Below are 12,353 nucleotides of genomic sequence, written 5' to 3' on the forward strand. Positions count from 1 at the left end.
CAGCCTGGGTAAGTCAGCACTGGGAAATCAAAGTCACCCCCCACCTGGGGGACAAGCCAGGGCTGGGACCTGCTGCTGCTCCTGGGAGCAGCTGAACTGCCCAGGCGGGAGCCGGCACCGCTGGGGTTTTGCCGGCACGAGCCCGGCTGCCTGGCATGGGTCCCCCATCCTGAGCAAAACCTCAGCTTTGAGTAAAGCATCCAGAGCTGCTGTGCGGTGCACATAGGAGAATTAGATTTCTGAGCACTCCTGGTGACCGTCACCAGCGTGCCGCTGCCCATCTGCCCGCACACAGAGCCTGATGGAGGGTGGCAGCTGAAGAAATTTGCACAGACGCGAAAAATCCAGATCGAGCGAGCAACTCCCTCGCTAACACCAGCACAACACGGCTTTGCTCTGCCGATGTCCCCCAACCCGCGCTGGAAGGAGCATTCGGTGTGCAATGCTGCGTCCGTCGGTCTCTGCACAGGGTGCTGTGCTTTGCATTGGACATGTCTTTAGCAAAAGATGGAAACCACAGCCAGCTCCAGGCAGTTTTGCCTGGGAATCGACATTTTTGGCCTCGTTCTCAGTTAAAACACTAATTTCAACCATTTAAAACAAAAGAAAAACAAGGCAATAAACAAAAGTCTCCAAGCAACTGAATAGCAAGACCTCGCAAACGAGATCAAGTAAGACAGAGTCGTCTGGAATTTTAATGTTGGAGGAAATGCCTTTTCCTGGATTTATTTCCCCTTGAAAGGGTGAAGCTGCTTCCAGCCAGTGCAGGGGCTCCTTTCCTGGGGAGGGGACCCTATGGTGCCAGTACCCATGCAGAGGGCAGCAGGGAAAGGCAGGAGGCAGCCAGGGCCTCCGGGAAGAGAGGAGGACGGGCTGGATCCGGCCCCGCTGCAGGAGAGCCAGTGCTGGGTGGGTGCAGAGCTCGAAGGCATCGCTCCCCGTTTCCCTGCGCTTCACCACCGAAGGAGCGGAGCATGGCGATGCCGAAAAGGCGAGTCGAGGTGGAAGTCTCGCAAGACAGAGACGCTCTGCTAGGGAGAGCATCACTGCTCGGGAAGCCGGTGTGTGTTGGAAACCATTCCCTTTATTATTATTTTTTTATCTCCTCGCTGTGCTGTGAGATGGTTGGGCTTTTTCCAAATCGTTCCCATGCGGGTGGAGAACTGGGGGGCTGTGTTTCACATTTCATAATCCGTGTGACTTGATTAATTCCACCGTATGTTAAAACCTCATGAAATTGGCCAATTTTGCTGAGGTTTAAAATAGATTATATCCATCTCCTAACGTTAGTTTTGCAAATAACCACTTGGCGGCTTCTTAAAATGTTAAAGATAGGGGATGGGCTGCACACTGCCAAGGAGAAAGCGTATTTAAAAGAGCTAATATGTCTTCTGTGTGAGCTCAAATGAGGAAATAGATGTTTGTGAAGCTCTTTAAAGCATGGTTATGTCAAGAGCAAGAAGATCACATTTGTTTTTCATTTGTATGCAAGGTGAAGAAAGGACAAGCAATTTTTTTTCTCCTCTGAACTCTTACAGTCTTCCACCATAGAAATTGGTCATAATTGCTGCAAAATGACCCAGCTGGGTCAAGGTGTCATTTTGAACCTTGAGTATCTTTCACTTGGTGAGAAATTCAAATTATTTGACTTTGACACCTTGGCAACCCATCACTGGAACAAATAGAAATATGGAGAGCAGATGCCAGCCGCAAAGCAGCATCGACCCGGGCTGTGTGCGGCTCTGGGAAAGGGCAGCCGCTGCCTTTCCCAACACCCAAGAGCCTTTTCCATCGATTCACCTCTCTTTTGGATAATTGACTGCTGCACATCAGACTGGGAAGTGTTTTAGAAGCTGCTTTTTTTTTTTTTTTTTCCCTTCTTTCTGGAAGATTTTCTTAGTTTTGAACAAAGAAAGGATAAGTTTTGAGTTATGGGGTGAGGGTGAACTTGGCACACAGCAGGGTGAGGGTCCTCAGGATGCACTTGTACGTGGAGCGGGATGTGGCCCAGCAGCCTGGTGACCCTGCCGCCAGATCCGGCCACAGCCGTGGGGTTGGCGCAGCATGCCGAGGAGCGGGATGAGTTTTCACCTTCTGCATGTGCAGTCCCTCAGGTAGGACATAACTTCATGTCCCCACTCACAAATTCTGCTCTGCCAACCGCCTCCCTGGGACAGAGGAAACTCCTGTTTAATTACCGCGGCTTTGATTTTCACAGCACAAATTTCCCTTGCTGCCTTGTGAACCTTCAAGGTTTCCTGCAAGCAAAGATAAAGCCCCTTTGCAAAGGCTGTTTGCTCCCGGGAGCGTCCCGGCGCTCCCATGCCGGATGAAAGCATGGGGAGGAGCAGAGGGTGATGTGTGCTACAGATGTCGGACCTTCATCTGATGATGTTGGAGGGCTTCAAAAATGGGAGTTAATCCAGCCTGCAGCAGCACCTCGTAGTCATGCGTAATGGGGCTGGAGGGACTGGGGCTGTGGTTTGGGACATGCTTGGCGAGCGTCCGACCCTTTGTTTTTTGGGGATGGAGATGGGAAGGAGCCAGCAGGCAGGGACAGAGCCTGCCCAGCCCTGCCCACAGCAGTTTGAAACAGAAGCTGCTGGCAGGAGCCTGCTTGCACGAGGCTGGATCGGGCCCTTCGCGGAGCAGGCTGGCGCAGGCAGTGCCGGGGGATCCAGAGCATCCCCCTTGCCGACAGCAGCAAACGCGCTGGGTTGGGCTGTGGGAGGGACTGGGAGGAAGCTCACCATCCAGGTGATCACTCAGATGATGCGCTGCCTGCGCTTCGTTTGACACCGTCTGCTGCAAATATTTTGCTGCTGTTTCATTGCACCAATTCGGACTGTGGTTTCGTTAGCACTACTGGCAAAATCTGATGTTACCTTGGAACACGTCTTAAGGTCCCATCTTACTGTAGAGCAGAAGGCTTGCGCAGCACCCGCGCTGCCTTCCACGTAGCACAGGCAGAACTGGAAAACCCAGAGCGCGATCCCACACCACGCGGAAGCACTCACCTCCCCTTTGCGGTGCAACAGTCGTCTCCTTAGCAGCTACGCTTACATCTCCCGCTTACTTGAGCCGAAGATGTAACACAGGTGCCCCGAGGGAAGGGTTGGCGGCCGCGGGGGCTCGGGGGAGCTCCCTGCATCTCTCTCCTTCCACTGAGTAATGCAAAAATAATCTGGTTAAGGAGGTCTTGCCTCAGTCATGGGGAAGCAAAAGGGTATTTTGTGATGGCAATCAGGCTGATCCAATTTGATAGCTTAAAAGCACTGATTCAGCAATCAGTAAAATATGCACATGTGTACCCTCTTCAATAATGATTCATTTATTCACGTGCCTAAAACTTAAGCACCTGCTCATTTCCCATTGACCTCACTGGGTCTTCAACACAAATGGTCACTGTAGCAGGACCAAAAGAGAGAGAGAATATGCTTCCATCTCCAGGTATCTATCGTTTTGACCTATACATTTTTAATACAGCTTCACTGGGGAAATAAATGCAATGAAGAAATGTAAGGTAGAAGCCTGGCCGTGTGGATGTCTGTGGTGAAAGTCTTCTTAGTTCCGTTGGGGTAGAGATTGCATGGGTGGATTTGTCTTTAAGTTCATTTTATTGGAAGGAAAAAGGGAGGCAGGTACATGAAAAATTAAGGTGTTGTGCTGCATATCTTGTGTAATTAGAAAAGCTGACAAACATCATTAGAAAAACCTATTTATTATGCAAATGCTGACAGTGGACTAGGATATCTAGTGGGGTTTCTTCCTGGTACAGCTGGGAGGCGAGGGTCTCTCTGTGGCTCTCCTGGGTTTATTTTGCAGGGATGCTGGTGCTCAGCAGCTGCTATCGGTGCTCCAGACCTTAGTCATTGCTCCATGTGGTTTGACATACTGTAATGACTCTTCTCCATCCTAAATGTGGTGTTGTGATGCCAAAAGACATTGGTAGGGGAATGTTCTTGCCCAGCCCAATCTGTGTAGCTGGCTATGGGTCTCCAGGGCAGAGAGGACCATACAGCTGAAGGTCTCTTTTCTTTCTCTCTGTGCTGCTCTCATGCTGGTGTTGCAAACTCTCTGGCAGCCTCTCCTGCCTTGCTGCGTGCCAAAGACCTCTCTTGTATATTGATGGTCACCAAGAGATGCTCTTCTTGCACAAGCTCCTCAGCTACAGCTTTTAAATGAGCATGTGTAGCTTGGAGGAGCTAGTGCTACCTTCTGGGTGCTCCGATACGACGTTAAAGTGTCAGATGCTGAGCGTTTCCAGTACTCTCATTGCAGGATTGCTGCTTTTGGAGGAAGTGGTACCCTGTTGTATATTAAACTATTTATAAGTAGTTTTGTTGGTGGCTGGATTTGAGAATTTAAATGTATATATGACATAAAGGTTTCAATAATGAAATAAGGTAACAAAAAGATAAAGCCATTATATGTATAATTAAATTGATGTATAACTATATGTTCTTTATGTAGCTGCTTCAGCATCTCAACTAGCTTATTAGGCAGAGTAATCAGCCCCTGAAGCCTCTCCCAGGCCAGGTTTGCCTCCTGCTCTTGCTAAAGATGCTGCAGAGCCACCTGGAGCGGGGCCCTGGCCGGTCGCTCGGGGACAGTGGTCCTGCCTCCCCGCTTCTCCCCTAACTTCTGGGCTTGTACCGTGGGACAATGTATGGCAAGGCAGAAAGTCAAAGTCTTAAAAAAGCTTCATGATGTTTTTTTATTGTATCCCTTCATTCATCGTATTCTGGTTTCAGGGTGCTCACAGCCTTTTGAGGGTGCACTGGAGGGGTTTCATAGACCCCCTTATGAGAAGCAGTAAATATTTCCTCCTTGTCTATTAACTAATCTGTTTCTTGGCACGGTACGGAGGTCAGACACGGTACTGCAGTGTGCCAGGCTGGGAATGCTTCCCTTAGGATAAGCAGCTCTCCCTGCAGGCGCATAGTGTAGGCCGTGCTGATGGGCAGGGATGGAGGTGGCTGTTGAGCAAAGCTGAACCAAAACCTCCTTAAACGCTATCCTGCAGCATTCTACGGCAGTCATGGAAAATACAACACCCTGCTACCATGGGGCAGGTTGCCTGCAAGAGGTGCTGGCTGTGGGCTCACAGCCCCACAGGCGTCTTGCTTGGATAGAGAGCCCCAGAGAGTGTCTGGCCGTGTTGGAGCCTCTCGGTCCCTCTAACCAAGAGGATGGGGCAGGGCAGTGTCTGAGGATGCTGCTTTGGTTTTCCCAGGGGTGTCCTGGAGAATCCCAGTCAAAAAAGCCACAAAATGAGCTTGAATAATGGTGTACTCAGCCAGCTCTTTAATTAAAAAGAAGTGTTTTTCACCACTTCTCTAGCTGGTCCCAGCTGGAGCCCACGCTGTGGTAAGTGTGCAAATGAAAAGAAATACAATCCTCTGCAAACTTTTTGTTTTCCCTTGAAGCCTGAAGCCCCCACAGCAGCCAGACCCTGTGCAGGGCTGTGCTTCCAGTTTCCAGTACCTTAAGCAACATGAAGGATGTCACTTCTGAGCCTCCGAGTTCAGAGAGAATAATTTAAGCTTCTTTAACCTTTCCTTACAAGATCTGTTTCAAAAGGAGCCTTGCTGTAAAGTCCACCCTTATGTAACGTTAAAATGCAGTTACACATTTGAGCGCCGGGGGAAGCTCCCATCCCTCGCTGCTGCCTGTTTACCCACAGCCTCTTATTCCCCGCGGCTTTGTCTGCCCAAGGGGCAGGGGATTTTGGCTCTGCCTCTGATGTCCCCAGTGTTGGGCTGTGCATGGGGAGCTAGCAGAGCCCCCAGCAGCAGAGAGGTGGGAGCAGCACGCCGAGATGATTTTTATTGCCGTCTACGTCAAGTATATCTTGAATTTACTCTGCTTATAGTTGTTTGGCTAAAGTTTTCTTACCCAAAGAGCTTGCTTGCTTTCTCCTAATAGCTTTGATTTTCTGTGTGTTGGTGGATTTATTGTTGGAAATGTTTTGGTGTCAGTTGCTCAGGATGGCAGGGTTCATCTCCGATGCTCTGGGTGCAGGCAGGAGGATGGGCGCGGTGGGTGCAGGGAGCCGCCTGCCTGTTCGCTAGCACCTAAACCCCAAGGGGGGAATCGCAATGGGTTTGTGGGCAGCATCCCTGTGGACTGCTTGGCAAGACAGGTGGGGGAGGCTGCGTGTGGGGCATCGGTGTGGTGGGGAATAACTGTACGAACGTGCCGTGGGGAAGCCAGCCGCCTCTTGCAGCGCGCCCGCTGCCTGCCTGCCGAAGGCTTTGGGGGGCCTGGGGGCAGCAGAAGGTGGAGGGCCGCGCGTACTCAGCCTTGGCAGCATCCGTGGAGGATCAGACTTCTCCCAGCACCAGTTCCTTCTTGAACCTGCCTTTGCTTTAGAAATCCCTGTAATGAAACTCGCTGCTCCAGTTTTCTGTTTAGCCAGATCTTCAACAGGGTCTGTCTTATTTCTGCTCTTCGCTGACACTTGCCCGTTCTTACCAAGCAGTCTGTGATGTTCTTTATCAGGGTGTGCAATGCTTTCTTCTTGCCCTCTCCTCACATTTCCTAACCTGCCTTATATGCTGCTTTTTCATATACTAGGCTTTGGGGGGGTGACCCAGCGGAGCCTGCCCACCCCAGCACGCCGCTGTCTGGGTCTGCAAGCTGTCTTATCTGTCACTTGCGCCCCAAGAGCCGGGAAGCTGCTTTAATGCTCTTTGTAGTACAACGCAACGGCATACAATATACTCACTTAAACACAGAGTGAACAAAAAGTCCATTAAAACAGACCCTGCTGAGCTGGTGGGCTGGGGTTACTATGGGCGTCTGCCTGCCGCTGCCTTTGCTGTCGTGGCTTTTAGTCAGATTAAATTGTATCAGAGCAATCTGAATATATTTTCTGCTGTTCCTCCCTCTCCATCCATCCATCGGAGGACGCCTTTTGCTGACATGTTTATACTCCCACCCGGTGCAAGCTGTGGCCGTGGTTGAGGTTGGGTCTCTCTGGGGCGATGGGTAACTGAGGAGGAAAATGACTACTCAGACCTCCGCGCCTGGCTGATCAGAGGTGGGGGAGAAATCCTGGCTCCTTTTGAGCTGTGGGAGTCTTGCCCTGGTTTCGGAGTTGCTGAGATTTCACCCTTCCTTTGCGTGCTGTGTTCCTCCCAAAACCTGCCAGCCCATGAAGTGGCAAATTGGGAGCAAAATGAGATAAGATTTTGCAGCAGTGGAAGTGCTGGATTGCAGTCAGTGCTGGCCTTCCAGAGAGAGGTGCTTTATAGCCATGGAATTGAGAGAAAAATGCAATCTTTTAATTTTCACTGTCCTTGCCCTGACAAAGACTTGGTTTTCAGCTGCCCCTCTGCAGGGACGGGCAGGGAGGAGCGCCCAGTGCGGGGCCCGGCTGCTGCCGGCCGGCTCCATCCCCGCCGGCTGCGGTGCTCCTTCCCGCCCGTCCAGCAAGCTCAATTAATCTGGTATATTTGGGCTCCTGTTTGATTCTTTAGCTTCTCCACTTTATTAATTAGCAATTTTTTTTTTTTTTTTTTTGCAAGTCAGTCACAGAGAAAAGGTCTCCTGCGTGTTTTGATGTCTTCTCCCTGCTTTCCTCTGGAGCGCTAGTGTAAGCTCTGTTCCGGTGGCTTTCCCTCTTTACTTGGGTGGTTAGGGGACAGAAACGTGTCTTTCTATCCAGCATATGGCTGGGCTCGTGCATCCAGCCTATCAGCCCGGCGGTCAAGGGAGGGCTGGCTTGATGGCGAAGGATGCTGGGTCAGGGCAGGCAGGGTCCCGGTGTGCTGGTGGGAGCACTGGTCTCGCAGCTCCATCTCCGAGCCCATCCTGTGAAGGGCAAACGTGTCCTCGGCTCCCGCCAGCCCTGTCTCTAACAGCATATGAAATGCTGCTTCTGAAAGGAAAAATTCCTTCCTGGCTGTTGTCAGTCAGTAATTAAGGCCTGATATATATGAACTGATTTGATTTCTTTCTTTTTTTCCCCCCATGCCATTATCTGGCTTTGTATAGCTTGAAATATTCCTGATGGTCATAAAATTATCTTGGCCTTTTTAAAAGTCAATACTTGCTACTTAGTAAAACCATGAGCCTATGGGCTGGAAAAGAATCAAGTCTTGCTTGCTTAGCTAAAAGGCATTAATTCACAGAATATATATATAACAATGCTGTCCTGACTTGTGGCAAGTCCTGCCTGCAAGATTTCTTCCCTTGTCTGCAAGATGGACTTTGGACATCATCTTTTATTGCTTTGAAAACTCAGCCTGATGGATAGGTTGTCCAAAGCCAAGCGAGGTCTTTGTATTAAAGCAAGAAAAGAGACAGATCAAAATGAAGTGTCGGGATGACTAAGACAGGACGGGCTGGGTGCAGCTGCCCCTCTCCAGGTTGTCTGTCTGAGAGCAGCGGCAGAGGAAGGGGCTCTGATATCTGGTTTTGGCTGCCACGGAGTAACTTTGCTCTTGCAGCAGGTCAGTTGTTTCTTCTCCTGTGTTTGTTTTGCTCCTGCTGTCCTTCATCATCAGAGGAGCCTCGTGCTGCCTGGTGGGGCTAATCCAGGGGAGGAAGAAGCCGAAGATAGGGCAGATGCCCTATTTATTTTTAATTGTACTTGCAGGGGAAGGGGAGACACACACCGCCCGCATTTCTTTGCGACAGCAAGTAATACTTGTCCTGCCAAGCACCTACCACTTCTAAGCACCCTGCTGCCCCTCTGTGTTAATTGCAACATGGCTGATGAGGATAAATTAATTTGCACTCCATGGCACAGTTGTGTGGACCATCCCTCACATTCCCTTGGTGGCTTGAGCACTCCCCTGTTGGACCAGGAACGGTTCTGAGGGATTCTCAGCTCCAGCTCGGGGCTTGCTCGGGGCTTGCCGGCTGCTGACCCAGGCTGATCCCAGCCTCGCAGCCGGGCTTTCCCCCTCGCTGGAGGGTGACAGAGGCTGGAGTATTAAGGAAATAAGAGATAGCAGCTGGGAGTAAGCAGGCAGCTGTGCTGTGGGCCAAGCATTGCGTTGTGCTCGGGCACCTCCAAGAGATGTGCGGCAAAGGTTTCCGCTGACTTTGTTCCCCTCCTCATCAGGCCAGGCTGGCATTTGTCCCCCTGCGCTGGCTGCGATGTCCCCACGCCTGCAGGGAATCGGGCAACACGGCCCTCGATGGCAAAATCCGATCAACTTTCCCCACCCTGGAATCTCACTGCATCGGGAGCACAAATGCTTTTATTTGGAGATCCTCAGGGAGCCCCGCGTGCCTCAGTTTCTCTGCTCGCAGCCACCCACCGAGCCACACTAACAGCTTGTTTGCAAAGCAGAAAGAAGAGGGGAAAGATGACAAAAGGCATTCATTTAAGGAAAAAAAGGAGAGAAGGAAAAAGGAAAGGCTCTTGCACATTCCTCGCTCTTCCCACGCAGCCAGCTCTGACATAACCTCATTAAACGCAAGCGCTCAGTGGCATCGCTGTTCACAGAAACCTGGTTTCTTGCTGAAAATTCGTAGGACGCTCACATGCAAACCCATTGCTTTTCCCAAGGGCCTTATAAATGGTGGCATTAAATACAGAAAAGGGAGCAAAACAAAGGCCATGAGGGGTCTGTTAACCATTATGGCCTGATGCGCGCTGGCAGGGAGCCATTGCTGCCACATCGCCTCCTTAGCAATGCTCCATCAGTTGCAAGACTTCCCAAAAGATGAAAAATAAAAAAAAAAATTAAAAAGCCAGATTTTCGACAAAAGCATGGTTCTATTTTTAACCTGAGGCTTTAACCAGGAAAAAAGGCTAGACAATAATGCATAATGTAAAGCGCTGCTATGAATAATTGCTGAGAGGCATTGAGATTTGGTGGCTGGGGCATCTGCCTGGGATGCAGGGGACGTGTTGTGCTCCCTGTGGTGTGACCTCCAGCCCACACCTCCTCCTCCCCGTTTCCCTTTTGCCATTTCTCTTGCCGACAGGGAGTGATCCCTTTGGGGGAAGGACGGGCTCTGCCTGGCTGCCTGTAGCCTCTGTGCACCCCTGCAGGACGGCAGCCTCTGAGCCAGGGATGCTATCGCTCACTGCAAGGCACTGAGGATTATTATTTGTACCATTGCTAGAAGAATGTTCATTTTGGTGCTGCTAGATTAAGCAATGAAATAAATATATGATGGGCAATCAATGTGAAAGCTTAAATTTGCATTAACTTAAGGGTTTACATTTTGATTTCTTTGGTTATTTTACCAAAGAAAAAATTTATTTAACTCAGTTCAATAGCTTGATTGCTGAAATTGGCCTAATCACGCTTTGAAAGTCGCACCGCTTTGAGGAAGGGGCTGTCTTACCTCTGCGGCTGCTGCTGTGGTTTTGCTCAGGGACAGCTGTCTGCTGAAGTGGGTTAATTGCCCAGCAGCAGCAGACCTGCTTGCGCTGAGATGTCTGCGTCCTTGCTGTGGAAGAAAATAAAGGATAATGTCCACACTCGTAGCTGTGGCATGTAGGAGAAAAAAAAAAAAAATGAACAAAACAAATGTAGTTTATTGCCGCAGCTAGGCAGGTCTCAGCACTGAACCTGCTTAAAGCTCTTTGAAAGCTCTTTGTGCTACCTCTGCGTTCTGCAGGCTAGATGTACCCCAGAACATCTTCTAAAAGGCAGGGCTGGAGCTGTAGAAAGCTGCAGGTGTCTGGAAAGGTCAAATTGTCTTGTTCCCTGTGTTAAAGAGGGAAAAACACTTATTTACTGATATTTTTATAGCTCTCCTGTGCTCGCTGCAGTTTGAGCACAGCAGCGTTCTTCCTTTCCCAAGCGAAGCAGGATGAATTGACGTGTTGATAAGGAGGAACAAGGATTCACCCTGCTCTTTATGAAAAAGAACCTCATCACCTGCGTTTCTGAGCAAGCTCGTTGCACGGTCAAGGCAAAACCCTAAGCAACGCAGTCAGCAGAACCTGCTGCCTTGCCTTAGTCCCTCCAAGGACATACATGTCCTGTCTTCTTCAGCCTCTCTGGTAGGATTTGTTGGCCTCTGGCCATCACCACTCCGCGTCCTTGAGCACTAGGGTGCTGCAGATGTGGCCGTGCACGGCTCGTTCTCCTCATGGGAAGGCATTTAGCTCCTTCTGGGGTATTGCCCAGCTTTGTGAGCTTTGGAAATAGATGTGTCAGCAAATTGTGGGCAGTTTGTCTAGCCCAATGGGTAGTACCTATATATACTCTGCAGTTGCAGGATGATGCCAATTGTTTTTGCACAAGGTTCAGCAGGAGATGAGATTGTTCTCGTGGTATTTAGGGCAGGAGACAGCAGGCCTGAACGGTTGGCTTCCGTATAGTTAACAAACAGTACTTGATATATACGGCCGAAGAGAACGGCAGCCCGCTCAGCATGCCGGGGCATGTCTCTGCTCCTGATGAAGAGCCGTCCTGGTGTTGCAAGGAGAACGACTCTGCTCGTGACGTGATACAGATGGTCACTCTGACATTTTCAATCAAATGCATTGGCAGAGCTTGTGTCATGAAGCTGAAGGAGTCAAAATATATGGGCCTTTAAAAAAAAAAAAAGGGGCAAAACAAACCTGGTGTGATTAAATGTATCCAATTTACCAGATGGATTTTCTGCTCTGCTGTGCTGGATGGTCTGTTCCAGGAGTTTCTCTGCATTTCATATTCTGTTTATGTAGGAATGTGAGACCTCTCCATTTAATGAGTTTGATTGTTATCAAAAGTTAGTCTGCATTGTTCCTGCCGTAATAGGTCTCGGGAAGGGGCCAGGGGATGAAGTTCTGCATAAATCTCGTGAGCACAGAGCAGCGTCTGCTTGTAATGGGAGCCATTTACCTTGTCTTGCTATCACCACCAACACCCACAGCCCTCACAGAGGGGAAACATACTTTTAGCAAAGATTCAACAAGATAAAAACGTCGGTTTTCCTTTATTGCTTATGCTATAGGGGTTACGGTGCGAGAGGCAAACCAAGCCTCGAGGGCAGGGAAGTGTGGCTGAGGGTTAAGGAGACCAGCGGTAGCTGGGGCGGTCAGATGGGATCCTTTTACCTGGGTCTCAGCATGGGGTACGCGGCTGGGAAGCTGAAGCCCCTTTATCTCAATATCTGTCTGCACTGCAAATAGATCTAATAGGTATATAAAGTCTGGCTGTTTACGCGTAGAAAGGTGAAGGATGCCTCCAGCTGTGTCAGGCTGTATCAACACCATAGAGAGGCCACAGAAGATTGGGGATATTTTCCCATTAGAGCTTTTTCAAATATGTAAGTTTTATAATCTTTTTATTTCATCATTTGCTGCCCAGTGGGGGAGAGATGATCTTTGTGCATAAATGTTCCTGTTGCCAGCCGTGCTGGGAAGGGGATGTGCAGAGATGCAGGCTGGA

General features: G+C 49.8%; 1 protein-coding gene across 3 annotated transcripts in view; it reads left to right on the plus strand.

Annotated features, from left to right (window-relative positions):
- Positions 1 to 12,353, plus strand: part of MMP17 (matrix metallopeptidase 17) — a 67,505-nt gene that overhangs the window by 17,181 nt on the left and 37,971 nt on the right. The window contains exon 1 of one of the 3 annotated variants that reach the window (XM_087754542.1): positions 3,394 to 3,450. The exons of 1 other annotated variant lie outside the window; for it this stretch is intronic. Coding sequence is in view for 1 of the 2 variants with exons in the window: in XM_087754541.1 (XP_087610667.1) it covers positions 3,509 to 3,523 (15 nt within the window). In the remaining variant the exon portion in view is untranslated. Of the gene's footprint in view, positions 1 to 3,393; positions 3,451 to 3,485; positions 3,524 to 12,353 lie in introns of those variants that run through there. One more of the 3 variants, XM_087754541.1, reaches the window with a different exon arrangement.

This window comes from Nipponia nippon, unplaced genomic scaffold, assembly GCF_047370975.1.
Source record: "Nipponia nippon isolate SJK-2023a ecotype South Korea unplaced genomic scaffold, ASM4737097v1 scaffold_18, whole genome shotgun sequence".
Taxonomy (NCBI): domain Eukaryota; kingdom Metazoa; phylum Chordata; class Aves; order Pelecaniformes; family Threskiornithidae; genus Nipponia; species Nipponia nippon.